The following is a 23,105-nucleotide window of genomic DNA, read 5'->3' on the forward strand; positions in this document are numbered from 1 at the left end:
TCCCATGGCGTTCTTCCTACGCTCCATCGGTTTTATTTTAAGCCCCACGGCCCTCCTTCGCAGCCTCTCCCACCCTCGCGCCGAAGGAACTCGGCAGTTGTTGAATACCAGCTCCGCGGCCGCGAGAGCTACCCTGGGCCGGGGGGAGGAGCAAATTGAACTAGAAACCCTCCCGGTAACTCGTGACGTCATCAGGCGCTGCAGTCTGACAGCCCCTACCAAGTCCAAGCAGGCTGGGTTGCTCTTAGAGTCCAGGTGGAGTAACCCCGATTGGAGCCTGACGGGACCTCTTGTGGACATCCATAGAAATGCACCCGAGGGGAAAATAGAAATTCAAGGCACGTAAGCACTCCAAAGAAAACCCCACAAACCCATACAGACTCCTCCCCTCTCCTTCCTCGAAGATCCGCCTCCATCCTACACCTCGGCTCTTGATTTCTTTCCCCTTTGTTGATTCGGCCATCGGCCCTCTGGGCCTGACGTTTCCCAGAAGGCCCAGCGCCGGGAAGGGGTTTTGCAGCTGCTCCGTCATCGTGCGGCTCGACGCGGGCCCGCGCTCGTGTGCAGGCCGGACCCAGTTCCTGGTCCCCGGTGCGAGGGTTCACGCGAGGCCCCGGCCTTGGTCTCCGGCGTAGGCCGCGGCCCCGGGCGCCATGAAGCAGGAGGGTTCGGCGCGGCGGCGCGGCGCCGACAAAGCGAAGCCGCCGCCCGGCGGAGGGGAGCAAGAACCACCCGCGCCGCCGGCTCCCCAAGATGTGGAAATGAAAGAGGAGGCGGCAGCGAGTGGTGGACCAGCGGCGGAGGCCGACGGCAAGGCGGCGGCGGCGGCTGAGAACTCCCAGCGAGAGCTGGACACCGTCACCTTGGAGGGTACGGGAGCCTGGGCCGGGGAAGTACCACGATTCCGGGTGACAGCGCCTCCGGGCATACGGCCTCTCCCTGGGACCCCAGCGCTGGCTTCACCACCCCCGGTTCCTTAGGATCACCCCCCAAAGCTCGTCCCCACTACTCCTACACTCTAGACCCCAGCCCCAATAACTGAACTTTCTACAGGCTCAGTACACCTCTTTTCACACCCCATCTAGGGTTGCATCTAGAAGTAGGTCTCATCAGACCTGAAGACCCCCTTTTCCAAGTTCTCCGCTCTGACCACCTTACAATTATATCTCACTGGACTGATTCTCACTATCCCAGGATATGATTGATCCCTCTAGAAACCAGTGTTTATATGTGTGTGTGCAAAGGGAGCCTGGATGACACCAGATACCAGTCCCTGAGTTTTATGAGTGTACAAAACGTTTCTGTCATAACTGTCTTTAGCCAACTCCCACAAAAGAACCATTTCCAACTAGTAACTTGCGTTCTTTGCGAGTTGGAGTGCCCAAACAGTCCTACTGCTCTTTACCTCTCCAAGTTTTTATTCCCACCGTTTGAACACATACACATTTCCTGCTTTTTTTATACTATCTTTGAGTTCCTAATACTTTCAGCCTAAACTCCTTTATACCAATGTCCCCATTTCTTTTCTCCTAGATCACATGTTCCCAATTTCCTACCTCCTCCTGGTTAACTCCAAGTTCATGTTTTACTTTTTCCAGTTAAAGCATCCTATCCTGGTTTGGAGTAGGTAGAGCAAGAGCTTCCCACTGTGACCCTGGTGCTATCTTCCTGGTTCTGAATCAAGTAGTATCAAATAGTTACCGAGTTTTCTCCACCTATGCTTGAGAAACTAGTTAAAAAATATTGAGCTAAACAAATTTAAGCTCCTGGAAGTTAAGCTCCTCTTGCTTTTGAGGATATGATATTGTTGACTGAATCAGCTCCTACTTTAAAGCCAGAAACAGAATCTGTATTTAGTAAAGACCCTTTTAGTTAAAATAATGTTCGCCATATAGTGACAGAGGTGCCACTCAATTTTACCTACTGGGTATGTGTATGTATGTATATTTGTATACACGTATATGTAGGTGCACATATGTGTGCATATATTATAAACTTAGTTTTCTTATAAATTTATGGTCATTGTAGAAATTTTGGAAAATACCAGAAGTCTAACCCATCAGGAAAGAAAATCAACCATGGTTAACATTTTTGCTATGAATTTTTGAGCTGCTTTCCCATAATTGAAATCAATTTATATATACACTTTGGAACATGTCAGGATTATAACTTAATACAGATGGTTTTATATTTTGAATGTTTTCAGCCATCATATCCATAAACATAGTCAGCATTCATTTTATTCCAGAAACATTTACTGAATACATAATATAGTGGTTAAGAGAACAGTCTGAGATTAGTTTCCTCAGCTACATAAATGAGAGTAATAGTATCTACATCGTTGTGTCATTGTGAAGATTAAAATGTTAGAACTGTGCCTGACACATGGTGAACACATAAGCCTTCAGTAAATACTGCAATAGATACCGCTGGGTTTTTGTTGTTATCAATTTAACATGCCCCAGGCACCTTGTGCTTTGTACTGGTCTACAAAGGTGACTGAGAATCTACCAACTGTGTTCCCTTATTGCTGGACATTTAGGTTGTTCCGGTTATAAATAGCTTTGTAACAGTCATCTTTGTGCCCAAGTTTTTAACATTTATTTTTACAATTAGTTTCTCAGTGTAGATTCTCTGAAGAGGAATGCCTAAGCAAAAAGGCATTTGAGGTTTTTGATATTCTCCAGAAAAACTACTGATTTACATTACACCAGCAGAATATAGTAATATCCTTTTTACTGTATTCTATATCTTATCGGGTTTTTTTAAATATTACTTAGTAGTTGAAAAAAATATTTCCATTTGAAATTATATAAGTACTAATGAAATAATTTTTTGTGCTAGCTTTGTCTTTTTTTTCTATTGTGTGTTGCCTGTATCTATTTTAATTCTGAATTGTGGTGATAGAGTATCTTAACTATTTATATTGTCTCTTTACAGAATAAGGGCATTTATCCTTGGTCCCATTTGTTGCAAATATTTTTCTTTGGTTTACAAATTCAGAAGTTTGTGGGGTTTTTTAGTAGAATCTTGTTGATTGATCTTTTTTTCCCCATTGTTTAAGAATGTCCCATTTTTTAGAAACTCTTTTCCTGTTTAGAGATCTGATAAATCCCCATGTGTTTCTTTTTTTCCCTTTCACATCATTTTTTTCCTTTCTTACTCTTCTTTCTATCCCCCTCTTCCCCAAACCCCACCCTAGCTTTATTTTTCCATGTGTCTTGGTATGTAGTAAACTCATTGTATGGAATTCATAAGTATTGCTTAACGCTGTTAGGGCAAAAGAGATGACTGGCCACATCCAGTCCTCTTTGTAAAAGAGACTCTAGAATTACTTGACTAGAGTGATGGAGAAATAAGAAGACTTAGAATTAACATGTCATTTTGTTGTCCTCTGGTCCTCAACAGACATCAAGGAGCATGTGAAACAGCTGGAAAAGGCAGTTTCGGGCAAGGAGCCACGATTTGTCCTGAGGGCCCTGCGGATGCTGCCTTCCACGTCACGCCGCCTCAACCACTACGTTCTCTACAAGGCTGTGCATGGCTTCTTCACCTCCAATAATGCCACTCGAGACTTCTTGCTAACCTTCCTGGAGGAGGTGAGTGGGTCAGGCCAGCTTGAAGGGTGTAGGTTTGGCCTCAGACCTCCAGGATGCAGCTCTTGTTTCCTGTCCCCTAGCCCTGTCTTATTCCCTCTGTACCGTCAGGAGCACAGCCAGAGAAGCCCATTTTAGTACTCATTTGCCCACTACCACCACCCTACTCCACCCACAGAAACAGAAACCAACCTTCTGGCTTGTGCTAACCTTCCTTGTCAGGGATAGAAGCTGGGAATCAGAACCAGTCAAATTCATCACCCACTACCTACCAGCAAGTACCCTCCCCTACAGTCAGGTCACAACTAGCTGCTACCACTGCCATCTTTGCTTCCAAAGCTTCATTTTGGAGGTAGAGGAGAATTCAGATCCATAGTCTACCACTTTGTATCCATGGGACTTGGGCAAGTGACCTAACGTCTCTCATTTTCTTCATAAAATGGGAAGAATAGTAGACTTGGGGGATAGAGTGTGCCTCAGGCACTTAGACCTGCACCTGGCACACGTGAATGCTGGTGGAGTCTGTTCGCTAGTGGTGCTCCTTATCCTTTCTGGCTATAAAACCTCCCTGACTGTTCACCTCCCTGACTGTTCGCAGTATAGTCCAGGTCCTGCCCCTTCTCACACTGCATTGACCCTTCCAGTCTGTTTAGAGATGTGAACACTCAGAAAATCCCTTGGGGTAGAACAACAACCAGCTTATTGTCTGGGAAAGGGGGAAGAAATGTGGCACCCTACACATATATTCCCTGAATTCTCTTTAGCCTTCACAGCTCTAAATTCACCAAACATGATCATTTTTTGAGCCAACTGTAATACATTGTTTCTTCCAGTTTTTCTTTTTTTTTTTTTTTTTTTTTTAAGATTTATTTATTTATTTAATTTCCCCCCCTCCCCTGGTTGTCTGTTCTTGGTGTCTATTTGCTGCGTCTTGTTTCTTTGTCCGCTTCTGTTGTCAGCGGCACGGGAAGTGTGGGCGGCGCCATTCCTGGACAGGCTGCTCTTTCTTTTCACGCTGGGCGGCTTTCCTCACAGGTGCACTCCTTGTGCGTGGGGCTCCCCTACGCGGGGGACACCCTTGCGTGGCACGGCACTCCTTGCGCGCATCAGCACTGCACATGGCCAGCTCCACACGGGTCAAGGAGGCCCGGGGTTTGAACCGTGGACCTCCCATGTGGTAGACGGACGCCCTAACCACTGGGCCAAAGTCCGTTTCCCTCTTCCAGTTTTTCAGTGATTAGATCTGAAAGTAAGTGCTGTGTGTATTTTTTTGGTTGTTTTTTTTTAAGATTAATTTATTTCTTTCCCCGTCTCCTCCCTCCCCGCCATTGTTGTCTGCTCTCTGTGTCCATTCACTGTGTGTTCTACTGTGTCTGCTTGCATTCTTGGCGGCATCGAGTAATCTGTGTCTCTTTTTGTTGTGTCATCTTGCTGTGTCAGCTCTCCATGTGTGCGGCGCCACTCCCAGGTGGGCTGTGCTTTTTTTTTTTTTTTTTTTTAAAGATTTATTTATTTTATTTAATCCCCCCCCCCCCGGTTGTCTGTTCTTGGTGTCTATTTGCTGCGTCTTGTTTCTTTGTCCGCTTCTGTTGTCGGCGGCGGCAAGGGAAGTGTGCGTGGCGCCATTCCTGGGCAGGCTGCACTTTCTTTTCACGCTGGGCGGCTTTCCTCACGGGCGCACTCCTTGCGCGTGGGGCTCCCCCACACGGGGGACACCCCTGCGTGGCACGGCACTCCTTGCGCGCATCAGCGCTGCACATGGCCAGCTCCACACCGGTCAAGGAGGCCCGGGGTATGAACCGTGGACCTCCCATATGGTAGACGGATGCCCTAACCACTGGGCCAAAGTCCGTTTCCCTGGGCTGTGCTTTTATTGCACAGGGTGGCTTTCCTTGCGGGGCGCCCCTCCCCTTGTGCATGGGGCTCCCCTACACAGGGGACACCCCTGCGTGGCATGGCACTCCTAGCACGCTGTAGCACTGCACATGGGACAGCTCACCACATGGGCAGGAGCCCCTGGGTTCAGTCCCTGGACCTCTTCTATGGTAGGTGGATGCTCTATCATTTGAGCCACATCCGCTTCCCGCTGTGTATGTATCAGTCAGGGTTCTCCAGAGAGACAGAACCGACAGGATGGAGATATATATGTATAAATGTTAAGAGATTTATTAGATTTTGTGTGATCTATGTATCTTTAAAAAAAAAAGACAAAAATATATATTTTAATGAAATATGTAAAGCGTATTTTAAAAAAAGATACATTCACTATAGGAATTGGTTAATGTGACCTTGGAGGTGGCAAGTCTGAATCCCATAGGGCAGAACCCAAGTCGGGGATGCTGATGAAGATTTTGATGAATGCCCCAGGAGAAGTCGGCTAGGTGAAGTAGAGACAGAAATTCTTTCTGACTGCTAAAATCATCAGTTCTTCCCTTAAGGTCTTCAACTGATTGGATGAGAATTCTCATTGTTGAAGGCAACCGCCTTTATTGATTGTAGTTGCAATCAGCCATAGATGCAATCAACTGAGTTATAATTTATATCTGTGAAATAACCTCACCATAACAATCAGGCCAGTGCTTGCTTGACCAAATTTGGACACCATAACCTAGCTAAGCTGACACAGGAACTTAACCATCATAGTATATATGTCAGTTTTCCCCCAGATTTCCTTTGTCCCAACAAAAAGCAATTTTTTGTGTGACTGTTGCTTTCATCTTTATAACTATACCACTTAACTAAACTCAGTCACATTATTTGCAGTGGTTATAGGTGTGGTAGTTTAATCTTTTGTAGATTGTATGCTGTAAGGGTTCCATTTCTCATCCTTTATGTCCTTATTATATTCTGTATAGATGTCAGATTCCTTTAATCCTTTATTGTATTGAACGCCTTCTTGACTTCCTTGGAAAAGAGACTGTGTCATCTCACAGCACCTAACAAAATCTTGGCACAGTAGCCACTCAATAAATATTTGTTGATGTACATAGTAGATGCTCAGTAAATTCTTGGTTGATTGATATAACTGAGCTTTTCCATAGTAACAGCTCGTATCCTCTCCCAGCCCATGGACACAGAAGCCGATTTACAGTTCCGTCCCCGAACAGGAAAAGCTGCGTCGGCACCCCTCCTACCTGAAGTGGAGGCCTATCTGCAGCTCCTCATGGTCATCTTCCTCATGAACAGCAAGCGCTACAAAGAGGTATCCAGGACACAGTGAGATGATAAACGCTCTGAGCACTGGGGGCTTCTGGGGAGATTGTCTCTGGGGCAGAGATGGAGAGAATCACTGGGTTGTGCACACCCATTCCCCAGCTCTTCCCCAATGGGAGTATGCACTAACCCCACATCTTGGGAGGCGCCTCATCCCCTCCTCTGGGCACCATGGGACAGGCAAAGGGCTGGCAGTGGTCATTCGTACCTATCCAGCTTCGGTACCAGCATAGCATATTCTTTTGGGAAATGTAGGGAATTTGGAGACAGGAAGACCTGGTACTTTAGGGAAATGAATCTCTCCCCGCTGTATGTAAAACGAGGATAGCAATGCCCACCTTATGAGATTGTTGTTAGTATTAAATAAAATCATAGTTTAAAAATACTTAGCACCATAATCTGTACCTTGTAAACCTTTGTGATATTTTAGTAAATACCAGCTGTTACTGTTGTGGGGCTGAGCAGCTCCATTTCAGATACTGCATTTCTGCCACTCTCTCCAGCCAAAGCCAGCCCTTGTCAGTTTAGCCACCTCCCAGAAGCTCATCCTCAAGAAATGACAGGTCTCAAGCAGAAATTGCCCTTTTCCTTAATTCCTTCTTTTCTATGTTTTTTTCCCATTTCTTCACCACTGTTTTCTTATTTCTATCCTGGCTTCCATCCCAGGCACAGAAAATCTCTGATGACTTGATGCAGAAGATAAGTACTCAGAACCGCCGGGCCCTGGACCTCGTGGCTGCCAAGTGTTACTATTACCACGCCCGGGTCTATGAGTTCCTAGACAAGCTGGACGTGGTGCGCAGGTACAGGTGGTCAGGGGGTCACTGGCAGATCTTGTGATCAAAATCTTGGTCAGTCACCACCATAGAGCTGAGGACTTGGAGAGGGAGATAAGCTAATCCATGTAAGGTGCCGAGCAGGAAAGAGAGATAGTGGTTAGCATGCCCTCAGCTTGGTGGGCAAGGGGGTCTGTTGATAATCACTGGACTGTTCCGAATTATTCCCCAGGCTCTTCCCTTCACCCCACACCAGGCAAGGACTGACTAATGGGTCAGGTGTGGAGGGGCCAGGCTGAAAACATGGCACTCCTATGCTCAAAACCAGTGGCTCCCAGTTTCCCTTGAGGAAAAGCTGAAGCCCTCACTCTGGTTTGTAAAGACCTGACGTGATTGGCCCTTATCCTACCTGCTCTGCCTCCCTCCCCTGACTTTCTCCTCTCAGCCACACTGGCCTCCTTGCTCTTCCTTCTTGGAGTCTTTGCTCTGGCCCTTCTCACTGCCTAGAACACTCTTCTCCTTACATCCTTCAAGCCTTTGCTTAATTGTTTCCTTCTCAGTGAGTCCTACCCTAGCTAGGCTATTTAAAATTACAACTCCCTTCTCCCTTCCCACCACATTTCCCTGATTTCTCCACAGCCCTTATTAGTCTGTTAGGCTACATAGTATACTTACTTATCATAGTCAGTTTGTCTGCCTTACTAGAATGTAAGCTCCCTGAGGACAGGACTTTTGTCCCTTTTGGGCACCTAGAATGATGTGTACCACACTAGGCTTATGAAGGTTGAAAGTTCAGTGACTAAAGAGAAGTGTGGAGTGTATCACTATTTTTGGAATTGAGAGATAATGGAAAGGTCAGAGGCAGTTAGAAGAGTTGTGATTTGAGGACTCGACCTCTTTTTTTCTTTCTTTCTTGAAGTTTCCTGCACGCTCGGCTCCGGACAGCCACCCTTCGGCATGATGCAGATGGGCAGGCCACCCTCCTGAACCTCCTGCTGCGCAACTACCTACACTACAGTTTGTATGACCAGGCAGAGAAGCTGGTGTCTAAGTCGGTGTTCCCTGAACAGGCCAACAACAACGAGTGGGCTAGGTACCTCTACTACACAGGTGAGCAGAAGGCCCAGCCGTGGGGCAGAAGGTGCCTCGGCCTCTCTTGATTTCAATTTTCTGGGGGGTAGTCCTGGAGAGGCACATTTGCCCCTCTGTTTTGAGATCGTGGGTTGGATGACATTGTTTCTTGATGCCCTCTTACACCCAGGGCGGATCAAAGCCATCCAGCTTGAGTACTCAGAGGCCCGGAGAACAATGACCAATGCTCTTCGCAAGGCCCCGCAGCACACAGCTGTAGGCTTCAAACAGACGGTGAGCAGCAGTTGTCATCTCCCGTCACCTCCCTTGCTCATCCCATGCCACTTTAGTTCTGTTTCCCTACACAAGGGACTAGGGAAGGCATCCTTCATCTTCATTATCCCAACAGTGACATCAAACAGCTATTCATGGGAAGCAGGTATAGCTCAGTGGTTGAGCACCTGCTTCCATGTACAAAGTGTTAGGTTCAAACTCCCCCAGTACCTCTTAAAAACACACACACACACACCTAATCATGGGTGCAACACACACCGGACAGTTCTTGCAGCTTAGGTTCAGAGTATCCTCCTTGGTAGGTGGCATCAGTACTCCTGACCCCCCAGTACTCCTTGCTGTTTTTGGGTTGTGGGCCTGGTTTGTGTTGATAAATTCTAGGCTCTTACCTGTTCCCTCACAACACCTGTGGCAGGGAACCCAGAAAATCTCTGTAAGGCTGCCTGGCTCAGGCAGGCATCAGCCTTGGCCGCTTGATAGCTGTCAGTCACCAGGCATTTTTTTGAGGCTGACTTTGGGATGGTAGAGAAGGATGAGAAATAGTATTTGCCCTTGAAGAGCTTTAGTCCTTACCAACAGGATGGTTTATGTGTAGCTCTTCCCATTCTATAGGAGCTTGTCATTCAGGTCACATCACTTGAGCCTGGTAACAGCATTCTGTGGGAAGGAGCAAAGAGGAGCTGGAGTGAGGGCTTTGGTCAGTGCCCTGAGGTGTGGGAGCCCCCACGGGGACAGACGGGGGCAGGGAGCACCTCTTGGACACTGCTCTCCTCTGCCTGTCCTCCCCACCCTGCCCCACCCTTCCCACCCACACCTCCTTCAGCTTAGTGCTTTCACCCTTGAATGAGCATGTGAATCACCTGGGGGCCTTTCTAAAAGGCTGACAGGCTCCCTGTGTGGTGCTGTGCGGCCATCCACAGAGCGCACTCTGAGCAGCAAGACTCTAGCTCCTCCAGCTCAGGGTAGATGAAGGCCTTCCACGTGCATTATGGGAGCTGCCTTCTCCACTTAGAGTATGAAGCCTTGCTTCACCCATTCTCAGCATGTCTCTTTACTTGAAGCTAGCTTCTCTGCGCTTTTTATCCCACTCTTTCCTCGCTCTTCCAAGGCTCTGGCCTATCACCTATTTGCTTAAGTCTCTGAGGCTGAAAGTTTCCCCAGCCACACCTCTTCCCTTCTCAAGCAACCATTCCATCTCCTTCCTGGCATCTCCAGCATTCTCAACTCTCTGCATTTCCTCACTGCCCTCTCTGCACTCCTGCCAGCCCAACTTCTGTCCTAGCCCCTGCAGCTCTTCCCCCAGGTTTCTGACCTTACCCTGCTTCCTTGCTCTGCAACCTTTGATGCAGGTGACAGCTTCCTTTCTCTCATGGCAGTGGCTCCTTTCTTGTAGCTTCCAGAGCTCAGTTGTCAGTCACACTCCCTTCCTGAGACCACTCCTTGGTTTCCTTAGCTGCCACCTCTTCCTCTGTCCATCCCTTATTTTTAGCTTTCCTTATGTTTCCGTCTTGAACAGACACTGTTCTGTCATCAGTCCCCACTCTCCTTGGGTGATCTTGTCTGTCTTCTTAGCGTCCCCTCTCCCCTCCATGATACGTCATCAATTTCCTCATTCACCCAGGCCCACGTCCTGAGCACCAGACCCACTGTACCCCTCCATGGCGGTGTTCCCTGCTCAAGCTTAGCTTCTTCAAAACGAAGCCCTCTGCCATCCCTGCCATCCTCTAGAACCCCTGCCTCCTGCTTTTCCTTGCTTCATTAATATCCTTCTGGTCTCCATATTTTTCTGCCTCTTTTTCCAGTCTGTTCCCTTGACTGAAACATCCTCCCTCCATTTCTGCTTTGTCATAATCATTACGGCACATATTAAATGCCACTGTCTGCATGGATTTTCCCTTATACATGGGTTACTCCAGGGGACAGGGACAGCCTCATGGACATAAGTGGAGGGTGGAGGATCTTAGCCACCCTGCCCCCTGCCTTCTTCCTTCCCAGGTGTGGGCATGGGCACACCTGGCTGTTAGAACCCTTGGGACTCTCCAATAACACCTGCTGTCTCAGCTCCTGGATTGCAGGACCTTGTCATCCCCCCTTTCTTTCCCTACGCAGTGCCAAATCCCCAGTAGGCACCATTCAGAAACATTGGCCCAGTCTAGCAGCCAGCCTTCTGCTTCCACACACCTCTCTGGTCATTCCCTGTCCTAAGCTCACCTCTATCCAGATAACTGGTTGTACACATTGTTCACCTTCTATCCTCTGGCAGGAATCCACTTGCCTAACCAGCATCTTTGTAAAATTTGTTTTATTTATTCATTCCCTTCCCTCTCATTGTTTGCACTCGCTGTCTGTTCTCTGTGTCTGTTTGTCTTCTTTTTAGGAGGCACCGAGAACCGAACCTAGGACCTCCAATGTGGGAGAGAGGTGCTCATTCGCTTGATTCACCTCAGCTCTCTGCTTTGTTGTGTCTCTCGTTGTCTTTCCTCTGTGTCTCCTTGTTGCATCATCTTGTTGGGTCAGGTTGCTGTCTTGTTCATCTTCTCTAGGAGGCACTGGAACTGAACCTGGGACCTCCCAAATACTAGGTGGGAACTCAGTCACTTGAGGCACATCTGCTTCCCCTAACCAGCATCTTTGACTTACTCACATTCCATTCCCTAGACTTCTGGTCCCCGTTCCCTCACCATTTCTGAGCCATAAAAACTGTCCATTTGCCTATTTGGCCCACTGGAATTAAGCTTAGGGCTATGTGTGGCCAAAAAGTCAGGGGTTCCCAGTACCTGCCTCTAAAAGCAGAGCTTTGATTTCATGCCTGGCACAGGTGGTTTTTTTTTTTTCCTACCCTTTGTGGGCCTAAGTGCAGTACCACTTCTCCCCATTTCCCACTAAGTTTGACTGAATCGAAGCCCTATTTCATTCTCTCCTTTCCCCTGGTTGGCCTCCCTGCCCACTGTATTCCCATGTGACACTGTCCAGGTACACAAGCTCCTCATTGTGGTAGAATTGTTACTGGGAGAGATCCCGGACCGGCTGCAGTTCCGCCAACCCTCCCTCAAGCGTTCGCTCATGCCCTACTTCCTTCTGACCCAAGGTAAGGCTGGTCCCCCTCCCAGAGCCAGCCACACCCTTTCCCCCTGTGGCCCTTTGATGTTTGTGCCCATTTGCTTCATTTGATCCACTCCTCTGCCCCCTGCAGCTGTCAGGACAGGAAACCTAGCCAAGTTCAACCAGGTCCTGGAGCAGTTTGGAGAGAAGTTTCAAGCAGATGGGACCTATACCCTCATCATCCGCCTGCGGCACAATGTGATCAAGACAGGTGTGGGTCAGGGTCCAAGGGGCTGCTGGAAAAGCCACACTCAGACTAGGCTTCTCCCAGGGACAGGGACAGCCTCTCAAGTGTGCTTGGACAGTTGAAGGGGTCCGTGCCCACCCTTCCTGCTGCTCCTTCCTCCCAGGTGTGCGCATGATCAGCCTCTCCTATTCCCGAATCTCCCTGGCCGACATCGCCCAGAAGCTGCAGCTGGATAGCCCCGAGGACGCAGAGTTCATTGTTGCCAAGGTGAGGAGCTGAAGTGGCCCTGGCTGTCACCTTCTGGCCTTATTTCAGGAAGTGGGAGTGGTGGGGGGACATTGGCCAGAGAGGGGAATAGATAAAGCAGTGCCATTGTCTTCTGTGTGAGAAAATAGCAGTGAAGCAGGAAGTTACCAGAGAGAGAACGTGTGTGTGGATGAGAGTGTAAGGAGGACGGAGGAATGGGCTGGATAAGATGGGCTCCTTGCTGACTTCTTCCTTTTTTGGTGCCCACAGGCCATCCGGGATGGCGTCATTGAGGCCAGCATCAACCACGAGAAGGGTTACGTGCAGTCCAAGGAGATGATTGACATCTATTCCACCCGAGAACCCCAGTTAGCCTTCCACCAGCGCATCTCCTTCTGCTTGGACATCCACAACATGTCTGTCAAGGTGAGAGCCCTCGGCTGCTGAGGAGAGCAGCAGGCCCCTCCTCCACACTGGGGGTTCCTCAGAGGAAGATCACTGACTGGCAGGGTGGGAGACCCAGAGGTGGGAAATGACTGCCCAGGTTCCATAGCCACTTCCGTGGCTTTTAAGGGGTGTGACAGGCAAGGAGGACTGGGCGGGCATTAAGAGTGCAGGATTCTAGATTTGGTTTCACTGCTCATATGAGTCAATTTAACTTCTCTAAACCTGTTTCTCCATCTGTAAACCTGACAGGGAGGAGTCACCCGCCCTGCCTCCTCCTCAGGGTTGATCCCTAATGAAATCACGGTGTTAAGGCACTTAGAGAACTATGTGCTTAAAATGTGGAGCTGGTATGTCGTGCCAAGAAGGTTATGAATCCCTTATTCTACGTCAGGCAGAGTTAGGGGCTGGTGCTCTTCGGCCACCGCGTTTCTTCCTGCTTTTTCCCCCAAGAAACCTGGGATATTCTGCCTTGCCTAACGTCTGGCAGATGCTGTACTCAGCCTGACACGCAGGGCCCTCTGGGATCTGGCCCCTTCCTGTGTCTAGACTCACTTCCCGCCCTCCCCGCCCCCACACGCACTCTGCCCCCTTCTCTAGCACCACCGAGCTCAGACCAGACCTTCCCATAGGTTGATCCTTTGCCTCTGAGGTCTTTTCTCCATTCCTATGATCAGTCCATCCTTTCTTCTTTTCCTCCTCACCACCAAAACCCTTCCTTCCACTCTAGAGGACTAGGCATTTGTTCCTCTGAGTTCTCTTCTTTTTTTAGCATTCACCACATGGTATTGTAATAATTAGCTGACCTTCCTAGCTAAACTGGAGAGACAGACATACCTTATTCCTCAAAACAAGTGTAAAATTAATGCTTCCTATGCTTCTTTCTCTTTCAACTGTGCTTCAGGCTATGAGGTTTCCTCCCAAATCGTACAACAAGGATTTGGAGTCTGCAGAGGTGAGCTTCGGTCTGTTTAGGGTGAAACTCAAAGATCAAACTTCCTGTACAACTGGAAGAAGGGAAGTGTCTGGAAGGACTGGGAACAGCGCTGAAGCTTTGGCAGTCCCTGGCCTTGGGGTGGGTCAGGCTGGGCAACGCTGCAGGTGAGAGAGCCTGACCCGTCCTCGGCAGCCTGGCCCTCACCCCACCTTCCTTCCCCAGGAGCGGCGTGAGCGAGAGCAGCAAGACCTGGAGTTTGCCAAGGAGATGGCAGAAGATGACGATGACAGCTTCCCTTGAGCAGGGGGGCTGGGGAGGGGCGGGATGACTGGAGGCGGCTCTTTATCTCCCTTGGGGTCCACTGCCCAGGAATCACCCCCTCTTCCCACACATGGCTCACAGACTGCGGATGTGCAGGGGGTGAGGGGTTCAGGGAGCCAGCCACCCCAACTCCCCCCAGGTCCCCTCCCCAGCCGGCAACTTAGCATATGGGCGGGCAGGCTGGCCTCCCAGGGCAGGGTCCTGGCTAGTGGTGTGGGCAGCAGGACAGGAGGGAACAGCCCTGTGCTCTCCTGTGCTAGGGAGGGGGGACTGGAATTGGGACATGTGTTGGGTTGTATGTTTTTTTGAAACTTCAATTATGATTTTTAAACAATAAAAAGTTCTCCAAAGCTCTTTATGCATCACTTTGCTTTCACAGCGTCAATGTTGACAGGCCTTGATTTTTCCCTGGTCTTGGAGTATCAGCCCCAAAAGGTAATCTGAGGCAGTAGATTAGGCAGTAGATGAGGTGAGAGGAGACATTGGCCTTGGCTCAGCAGGGCCAAGAGTCAGCGTTGACTCTTACCCAACTCGCTGACAAATACTGGGCAGATCAAACCTCTCCGCTCCTTTCCCACATCTGTAAAATAAAAGATTTAAAGAATAACCTAGCTTTAAAATTTAGAATCTGTACTTTTGGATGCTTGAGATCGAGAAAGGTGGTGAGTCTGAGCGGTGAGGTATACAGAGCAGAGAAAGGGTCCCTGATGAGGCCGACAGCAAGTCGAGGACAGAGTTTGCCCTTATGGAGTGGGGGATGGACTCCTGGCAGAGCTAAGCTGTGGGGTCAGGCAGGGGGGCTCCTCAGCTTTGAACCCTGGACCTCCCGTATGGTAGACAGGAGCCCAACTGCTTGAGCCACAGCCGCTTCCCTAAGCCAACTCCTAAAGCTTGTTTTGTGAAATAGCACTTCCTCCTATTTTCCCCAAATTTATCCTTCTACCTTTGTAGATGTTTTTATTCTAGTGTCCAAGCTTTTTGTTATTTTAAGGATTCTGATACACTTGCCATTTTATAATTGACCTTACAGGTCAATTAAAAAATGTAATAGATTTTTTTTTTTAAGTCAGGAAGGCTGGGGCAGGGGGACTAATATTGAGCACCTCTTGTGTGCCCAGTTTTGGATGCTAGAACAGGTCCAGCTTGTTTAAATGAGTTGCAGTGGCAGAGCTGGGAGTTGAGCCGAGGCCTGTGTAATAACCGAATTGTATTCACATTGTCAGGCTGTACAGCCGCCTTCCAGCTTCAGCCTGTGGTCTGTCGTCTCTTTTTCAGTCTGTGTGGCCATCTGTCCTGGCCCTTGACCATTTTACGTGAACTCTGCCTATGACTTTCTTTTTGAGTTTGTGCGAAAGAGACCTGTCCATGGTTGGGCCTGTGAGGTACATCTGCCCATGGCTCTTTCCAACCCATTTAGTGCTTCTGGTTATAATTCATATTTTTCCCCACAGTGCCCAGCAGGCGGTTATAAATCTTAAAGTCATCACCTCCCAGAGTGCTACAGACCCATTCTTAGCTAGCAACAATCAGTAAGCATTTATCACCCTGTTGCAGAGAGTTTGGGTCACTCACCATCGTTTCTTGGTTCGTGCCCTCACTGACTATGGACCGTTTTTTCTCTGCTTGCTGTCTGAAAGCTTCTTGTAATTCCTCCCCACTGACCTGTCTTTTATTCCCTGGAAAAGCTTAGTGTCATCTTCCTGCTTAGAATTCACTGTATTCTCTACCCAGTTTTGTCATTGTTTGCTTACAAACTACAGAAAAGTGCAAAGAATAACAACAAATAGGCATATCCTTTCCACCCAAGTTTAGTGAAAACATTGTTAGTGTGTCAAGTTTTTTAATCAAAGCAGAATTAAAACATTGCTGCTAGGTGGGATTCCACCTGGTGCCCCTCTTCTCTAGAGGAATTCAGTGGATTGCCTTCCAGGTTATGCTTTTATATTTTTGCTACAAAATATAGTATTGTTTTTAAGGTTTCTAAATTTTTGTAAATGGTATATTACATGATTGGAACATGTTTGCTTTAGCGCAATACTGTTTTTGAGATCTAGCCAAGGTGACAGGTATGCCCAGTGCTATTCTAGGCATTGGGGATACAACTGAACAAAGGCTCTTTCCTCGCAGTTTTTTTGTTGTTGTTTTTTTTTCAAAGATTCATTTATTATTTATTTCTCTCCCCTTCCCTCCCCCAGTTGTCTGCTCTCTGTGTCCATTCGCTGTGTGTTCTTCTGTGACCACTTCTGTCCTTATCAGCGGCACCAGGAATCTGTGTTTCTTTTTGTTGCGTCATCTTGTTGTGTCAGCTCTCCATGTGTGCGGCGCCATCCCTGGGCAGGCTGCACTTTTTTCACGCTGGGCGGCTCTCCTTCTGGGGTGCACTCCTTGCGCGTGGGGCTCCCCTACGCGGGGGACACCCCTGCATAGCAGGGCACCCCTTGTGCGCATCAGCACTGCACATGGGCCAGCTCCACACGGGTCAAGGAGGCCCGGGGTTTGAACCACGGACCTCACATGTGGTAGACGGACGCCCTAACCACTGGGCCAAGTCTGCTTCCCCCTCAGAGTTTTCATTCTGCGAGGGTGGGCAAGGATATATGGTAGGAATGGGCAACACTTCAATTTCCATTGCCCTCCTGCTGGGCATTTAACCCATTTCCATTTGTTTCCTATTAGGAACAATGCTGTAGAGAACATCTCTGCTTGTGTCTCCTTGTCTGTATGTACTAGTACATAGTTTACAAACTTCTTCTTAAAGGGACAAATAAATAGGCTTGTGACCATAGAGTATTATGATTACTCAGTTCTGCCTTTGTGGCACAAAAACAGTCATAGATAACATAAAAATAAATTATTTAGGAACACTGGAACTTGAATTTCATAAGATTTTTACAGGGCATGAAATATTCTTCTTTTGACTTTTTATAAGCCATTTCAAAGTGTATAATCCATTCCTAATCCAAGGCATATAAAAACAGGCAGCTAGCTGTAAGGCACACCTGGGAAGTAGAATTACATGGTCATAGGATACGTACATTTCCACCTTGACTAGATACTACCAGATTGCCCTCCAAAGAGGTTTTACCATCTACACACACAAACACACACACACACACAGTAACAAATGAGACTCACTCCAGAGTCTTTATAAAGATGCTCCAAATTCAGTGCCAGAAGTAAACAGGAAGCCGGAAGGGAAATTACTGCCAGTTCTGGTCATTATGGAAAACCCAGGAAAGCCTTTAGGCAGTTGGAAGGATGAATAACAGTGAAGGGTCTTTGGAGCCAGACCCCTTGCTGGAAGACCATTTTGGTCTCTGAGCATCAGGTCTAGCTCAGTCTCTGTGTGTCACGGCCGGTAAGAAGGCCCATGCTCTCTACTTGGTCTTCATTCTCACCTAGTGAGGACTGAAGTCTAGATGAGTTACTATTCATGACTTACAGCTGTCTGGACTGGAAGGTAGTGTAATGGGAAGTGCAGAGGCTTGGAAAGACGACCTGATGGCAAATCCTGCCTAGCCCTGCCATAGGACAGTTCTGTGGTCTTGGGCAAGGTCCTTTGCCTCTCTGAGGCCTTCCCTCATTTGTAAATGGGAATCACACACCCCCTACAAGTTGGCTGGTAGGGTGAAACGAGAATGTAATGGAAGGTGCTCGACATGACACGGAGTGCCCAATAAAAGCCAGCTAACAGGCGATGGACTTGGCCCAATGGTTAGGGCGTCCATCTACCACATGGAAGTTCTGCGGTTCAAACCTCAGTCCTCCTTGACCTGTGTGGAGCTGGCCCATGTGCAGTGCTGATGCGCGCAAGGAGTCACACAGGGGTGTCCCCCACGTACGGGAGCCCCACGCGTAAGGAGTGCGTCCCGTAAGGAGAGCCGCCCAGCGCGAAAGAAAGTGCAGCCTGCCCAGGAAATGCGCCGCACACACGGAGAACTGACACAAGATGACGCAACAAAAAGAAACACAGATTCCCATGCTGCTGACAACAACAGAAGTGGACAAAGAAGACGCAGCAAATAGACACACAGAACAGACAACCGGGGTGGGCGGGGGAGAGGAGAGAAATAAATTAATTAATTAAAAAAAAAAAAAGCTAGTTAACACTTGGAGTTCCTCCCTGTTGGATAGGTGCCAGCACACTTCCTGAGATGAAAGCTCACTTCCTCTGGAAGCAGCCCACGTCATCCTTCCTTGACAGCTAAAAGTGCTTTCCTTTGGTTGAGCTGAAAAGTGTCTGTGGCTTCCCCTCCCTGTAGCAGCTCTAAAGTTGAGTCCACACAACACTCCCCTCCTTCCCAGGCAAACCAGCCTGTGTGGCTCAAAACATGATTCTGAGTCCTTTCACCATTCTGGTCACCCTCATCAAAATTAACATAGTTTCTGAACCAAAACTTCAATACTCTTAGACTGTCTGTGAAGACAAAACTTGGAGCCCAAAACTGTCCTGGCCACATGGGAGGAAGGTCACTCATTGGTTAAGAGAGTCAGTGGTTGGAAGTGGTTAAAATTGGAACTTTTATGTTGTATAGATGTTACCACAGGGGAAAAAAAATTGAAGAAGATATTTAGTGGTTGAGCTTAAGACTGGCACAGAGCCGACCTTGGTTCTGCAACTTTGGCAAGTTACTTAAGCTCTCTTGAGGTCAGATTAATCTTCTGTAAAAAAGGAAATGATTCTAGTACTTACCTCATAGGCTTGTGGAAAGGAATGAATTAAATAATGCAGGGCAAGTGCTTATTTAGGACAACATTGGGCCCAGGCAAAGTATTTGATACCTGTTGTGCTACTTGGGGGCCCTTTGCAGAGGGTAAAAGAGAGTGTTTAAAAATGTGACACTCCTACCCTCCACAGGCTGCTAACGCCACCCCTCTGCCTCTGAGGAGCTCAGCGCAGAGCTGGGCTTTATCTATGCCTGGTGGCAAATTGCCCAGACCCAAGTAGGGCACTCAGATGTGGGCACAGAGGCAGGATGTCACGGTATTGATAGAGTCCTGCTGTCTGTGGCCACCAGAGGGCACCCTAGCCCCAGAGATGGACCCTGGGCAGCCAGGACACAGCCACGCTTATCCAGAGATGTCTCTGTTCCTTGGGGCCTTGAGAGTGGAAATGGGGACAGAAGGTCACAGCCTTGGGTGTGGGTCTGTCAGATTGCCCCAGACAGGCCCCAAGGCCTGGGGAAAACTCACCAGACCGAGGCAAGACTGAGGCCTGGGTTCTAGCTCAGCCTCTGCCACAGATGACCTTGAGTGAGACACTCCCTCTCTGGCCCAGCTCACAGGGTTGGAACAGACACCGAGGTCCCTTCCAGCTCTAACATTCCACGGCTCCAGGAGCCTAAGACGGGCAGTTTCTCCCTCTCAGCCCCCAGCCCTTCGCCACCTCGGGGCACACACTCTGACTGGCAGCCTCCCCTCTGGGGCAGTGAGCTTGGCCAGGGAAGCCCTGTGTACCAGTCCCCCAATTCCAAAACACCGGAGAACTGGGGGGGAAGGGGTGGTGCCAGAGGAGGTGGAAGGGCAAGGTCAGGTAGGCCCAGAGCCACTAAGGGTCTTGCCTCATTCAGGACAGACATCCGGTTTCCTCTGGCCTCTGCCAGGATTCCGGGGGCTTAAAGAATGAGTCATGGGGGGTGATTGGGGAGTTCCCAGATAACCAGCTCTGGGAGGCCTGGCACCTATCAAAATTGGGGTGGGGCAGGAAGGGAGACCCAACCCAACGTCTCCATCTCAGTCCCCTGGTCCCTCAGGAGGGGACGCAGGAGAACAGCCTCCTGGGGGTTTGTGGGGCAGGAAAGGGAGCAACTTCCTTCTTTGATCTCTCTCAGAATTTGGAGGTCTGGGAGCAGACGGCTTGAGAATGCCAAAGAGCAAGGGGCAAAGGGGAAGGCGGGAGGAGGTGCCAGGATGGGAATTTGGGGACCTGCCTCTTCCCTGATTGGCGAGACCGGCCTCCAGCCTCCAAGGCACAATCTTTGTTCAGCTGCTCTGCTCCAACATCCTGGGGCGACTGGGGGTGGGGGCTGGCAGGGAGGGAGAGGGTTTGAGGGGACAAGACGACGTCAAAGCGGGATCAGAAAGATTCCACGATTTCACAAAACTTTCGCAAACAGCTTTTTGTCCCAACCCCCTGTATTGTCCTGGACAGCAAATTTGCATAAACCCTAGGAAGTTATTACTAAGCCTTAGTCTCAGCACCAGGTAATTTCCTCCCGGGCCTCCATGGGGGTATAAAGGTCCTCTCGAGCTGGTCCCAGACAGAGCCCAGAGCCTGCTGCCCAGAGCCTGTCCAGACCCACGACGGAGCCTGCTGCCCGAGCCCCATGAAGCTGACCGGTGAGGGCCTGGCCCAGGCTGGGGGAGCTGCCGGGCCTGGGCCTGGGAGGGCTGTGGTGGCAGAGGCGCTGGATTGGGGGTGAGGGGCTCCTGCTGCTCGGGGGAGCAGCCTGGGAGGGATGGACGAGCATGTCTCCTGAGCCCCTGTCTGCTCTCAGCTCTGCTGCTGCTGCTCTGGCACAGTGCACTCTGGACGGTGCAAGAAGCTGCCCCCCTGGAGCCTGCTGGCTCCCTGCCTCACAGCTTCCTGCTCAAGTGCATGGAGCAAGTGAGAAAGATCCAGGCCGGAGGAGCAGGGCTGCAGGAGAGGCTGGTGAGTGAGGGTGGTGCGGCGGGGAGGGTAGTGGGACACAGATGCTGTAAGAGGGGGCGCAGGAGAAAGAAGTCCTGGTGGGGAGAACTGTGGGGACAGGGGGAGGGGTAAAGACCCCTGGGAGGGGAAGGGTGGTATGGAGAAGACATCAGAAGAGCAATGTCAGGGAGGGGCATGGGAGAGGGAGACATGGGTGGGATCTGGAGACAATTAGGAGATGGGGAGTTTGGGAGGAATAGGAAGGAACTTGGGGAAGAGAAGCTGGGGGGACAGTGCTGGGGAGGTGCTGGCGTGGTCGATGGAGCATGGATGGACAGGGCGGGATGGGCTGAGAAGCCTGTTGGCATCCGGAGGGAAGGGAACGATGCAAAAGGCAAGGAGGACTCAGGAGGGAAGAGAGGCCTGGCGAGGGCCCCCCACTCAGCCTCCTTCCCACCTGCAGTGTGCCACCCACAAGCTGTGCCACCCTGAGGAGCTGGTGCTACTCGGGCATATTCTGGGCATCCCCCAGGCTCCCCTAAGCAGCTGCTCCAGCCAAGCCCTGCAGCTGGTGAGTGTCTGGAGGGTGAGGGCCTAAGGGAGAGGACGGGGAGGAGGAGAAGGGGGGCGGAGACCCACCCCCCCTGTGCCAAGCTGAGGGCCCCAAGAGGAGTGTCGCAGACTGCCACCCCCTAAACCCTCCTCTGTCTCCACAGACGGACTGCCTAAGCCAGCTCCACCGCGGCCTCTTCCTCTACCAGGGCCTCCTGCAGGCCCTGGCAGGGACTTCCCCCGAGGTAACCCCCACCTTGGATTTCCTGCTGCTGGACATCACTGACTTTGCCACCAACATCTGGCAGCAGGTGAGCCTCCTCTGGTACCAGAGCCGAGAAGGCAAGTGGTAGGGCCTAGACGGAGCTGATCCCCAAAGGACCTGCCCATGCCGCTGCACGCTGCGTGGTGCACGCCCTGGGATCCTGAAAGTTCTGTAGGGTTGGGGTGGCAGCATACCCTCCTCCGCCGGCCGTGCCCCTAGCTGCGAGCCCACAGATCGCTGGACCTTGAAGCAGAAGTCTGGGCTGCATCGCCACAGCCCAAGTCCGCCAGCTTCATCTGCAGTAACGCCTGCTCAGCAGGGCCTGACTACTGCCCCCTTCCTTCCCCCACAGATGGAAGACCTGGGGGTGGCCCCCGCAGCGCAGCCCACCCAAGGCACCACACCACACTTCACCTCTGCTTTCCAGCGCCGCGCAGGGGCCGTCCTGGTGGCCTCCAACCTGCAGAGCTTCCTGGAACTGGCGTACCGTGCGCTGCACTACCTTGACCAGCCCTGAGCCAGCCCTCCCCTAGCTGGTGTATTTATCGCTATTTAATATTTATGTTTATTTAAACCGAATATTTAAAGAAAGGGAAGAGTGGGACGGAGCCCGACTTCTGGGTCCTTCCCTCTGCCTTTGAGTTCCATTCTCCTGCCTGTAGCAGGGAGTCTCCTGCCCTCCTCCCCGGGATGGGGAGGTAACTAGGTAAATACCAAGTATTTTTACCTGTGGCTGCTCTCTGGCCCCAGCTGTGTGGTGGGTGCTGGGAGGAGCTGCAGTGAAGCCCAAGCCCTGAGGGCACCCACCTTAGAGCCCTTGGGAGCATCAGGAAGTCTCCCATGTGGGAGACAGGCCAATCCTGTTTAATATTTAAACAGCAGTGTTCCCCAACCGGGTCCTCGTGTCCCTTGCTCTGGTCTCGACCTGGCTTGCTTTCCAGCAGGCCCGCCAGGTCCCACTTCCCCTCCTGGTCCGCCGCCCCCTGGGCACTGAGTCCCAGGACCAGCAGAGACAGCCAGAGCTGGGAGGCCTGACCCTGGGGTCCCGCAGATTTGCTGGGGAAGTTGTATTGTTTTTAAGGATGGGGGAGGGGTCCGGCATGGCCAGCATCTCCTGTGTCACACAGACACCAACAAGCTCAAGCGCGCCTGTCCCCTACGGTGCCAGGGTGCTGAGTCCTTTCAGGGCTGGACGGGGAGGGGATTGGGAACGTGGGAGGGAAAAGTGAGGGAACCTTGTAGGGGAAAGGGAATCTCGACTGCTCACCCTCCACTTCTGCCCCTCCCTCATTGCAGCCAAACTTGAGGATAATAAAGTGTTTGTCTCCATACATGTCCTTCCTCTTTCTTGAGTCCAGCTGGTGCCCGGCCAGGAACTGGGGGGTGGCGAATGGTGGGGGAGGCCAGAGGGAGGGGAAGAGGTGGTGCTGGGAGCATGGTCCTCCGGCTGCTCGGACACTCGTTCCTTCG

General features: G+C 50.4%; 2 protein-coding genes across 3 annotated transcripts; both read left to right on the forward strand.

The window, feature by feature from the left end:
• Positions 1–449: 449 nt before the first annotated feature.
• On the forward strand, positions 450–14,541 carry PSMD3 (proteasome 26S subunit, non-ATPase 3). The gene is made up of 12 exons (XM_004450069.4): positions 450–870; positions 3,409–3,599; positions 6,661–6,798; positions 7,476–7,612; positions 8,505–8,695; positions 8,847–8,950; positions 11,924–12,038; positions 12,144–12,263; positions 12,403–12,506; positions 12,756–12,911; positions 13,834–13,884; positions 14,089–14,541. The coding sequence occupies exons 1-12, from the start codon at positions 654–656 to the stop codon at positions 14,164–14,166; spliced, it is 1,602 nt and encodes a 533-aa protein (XP_004450126.1). The 5' UTR covers positions 450–653; the 3' UTR covers positions 14,167–14,541.
• Positions 14,542–20,462: 5,921 nt separating this feature from the next.
• CSF3 (colony stimulating factor 3) lies at positions 20,463–22,968 on the forward strand. Of its 2 annotated transcripts, XM_004450070.3 has the most exons (5): positions 20,463–20,526; positions 20,685–20,839; positions 21,282–21,389; positions 21,535–21,681; positions 21,988–22,968. In XM_004450070.3, the coding sequence occupies exons 1-5, from the start codon at positions 20,514–20,516 to the stop codon at positions 22,150–22,152; spliced, it is 588 nt and encodes a 195-aa protein (XP_004450127.1). In that variant the 5' UTR covers positions 20,463–20,513; the 3' UTR covers positions 22,153–22,968. The 2 variants fall into 2 exon arrangements, with proteins under 2 accessions (XP_004450127.1, XP_058139219.1); XM_058283236.2 differs by lacking the exons at positions 20,463–20,526; positions 20,685–20,839 and having other exon boundaries at positions 21,054–21,389.
• The last annotated feature ends 137 nt before the right edge of the window (positions 22,969–23,105 follow it).

Source organism: Dasypus novemcinctus, chromosome 21 (genome assembly GCF_030445035.2).
Source record: "Dasypus novemcinctus isolate mDasNov1 chromosome 21, mDasNov1.1.hap2, whole genome shotgun sequence".
Classification (NCBI taxonomy): Eukaryota; Metazoa; Chordata; class Mammalia; order Cingulata; family Dasypodidae; genus Dasypus; species Dasypus novemcinctus.

What these genes read in the sequence shown, in the direction of transcription:
- PSMD3 (XM_004450069.4), top strand. Translation starts at nt 654, where the DNA reads ATGAAGCAGGAGGGTTCGGCGCGGCGGCGCGGCGCCGACAAAGCGAAG. An exon ending in TGCTAACCTTCCTGGAGGAG is followed by an intron (nt 3,600 to 6,660) that starts GTGAGTGGGTCA and finishes ATCCTCTCCCAG; the next exon opens with CCCATGGACACAGAAGCCGA. An exon ending in CAGAGTTCATTGTTGCCAAG is followed by an intron (nt 12,507 to 12,755) that starts GTGAGGAGCTGA and finishes TGGTGCCCACAG; the next exon opens with GCCATCCGGGATGGCGTCAT.
- CSF3 (XM_058283236.2), top strand. Translation starts at nt 21,057, where the DNA reads ATGGGGAGTTTGGGAGGAATAGGAAGGAACTTGGGGAAGAGAAGCTGG. An exon ending in CCAGCCAAGCCCTGCAGCTG is followed by an intron (nt 21,390 to 21,534) that starts GTGAGTGTCTGG and finishes CTGTCTCCACAG; the next exon opens with ACGGACTGCCTAAGCCAGCT. An exon ending in CCACCAACATCTGGCAGCAG is followed by an intron (nt 21,682 to 21,987) that starts GTGAGCCTCCTC and finishes CTTCCCCCACAG; the next exon opens with ATGGAAGACCTGGGGGTGGC.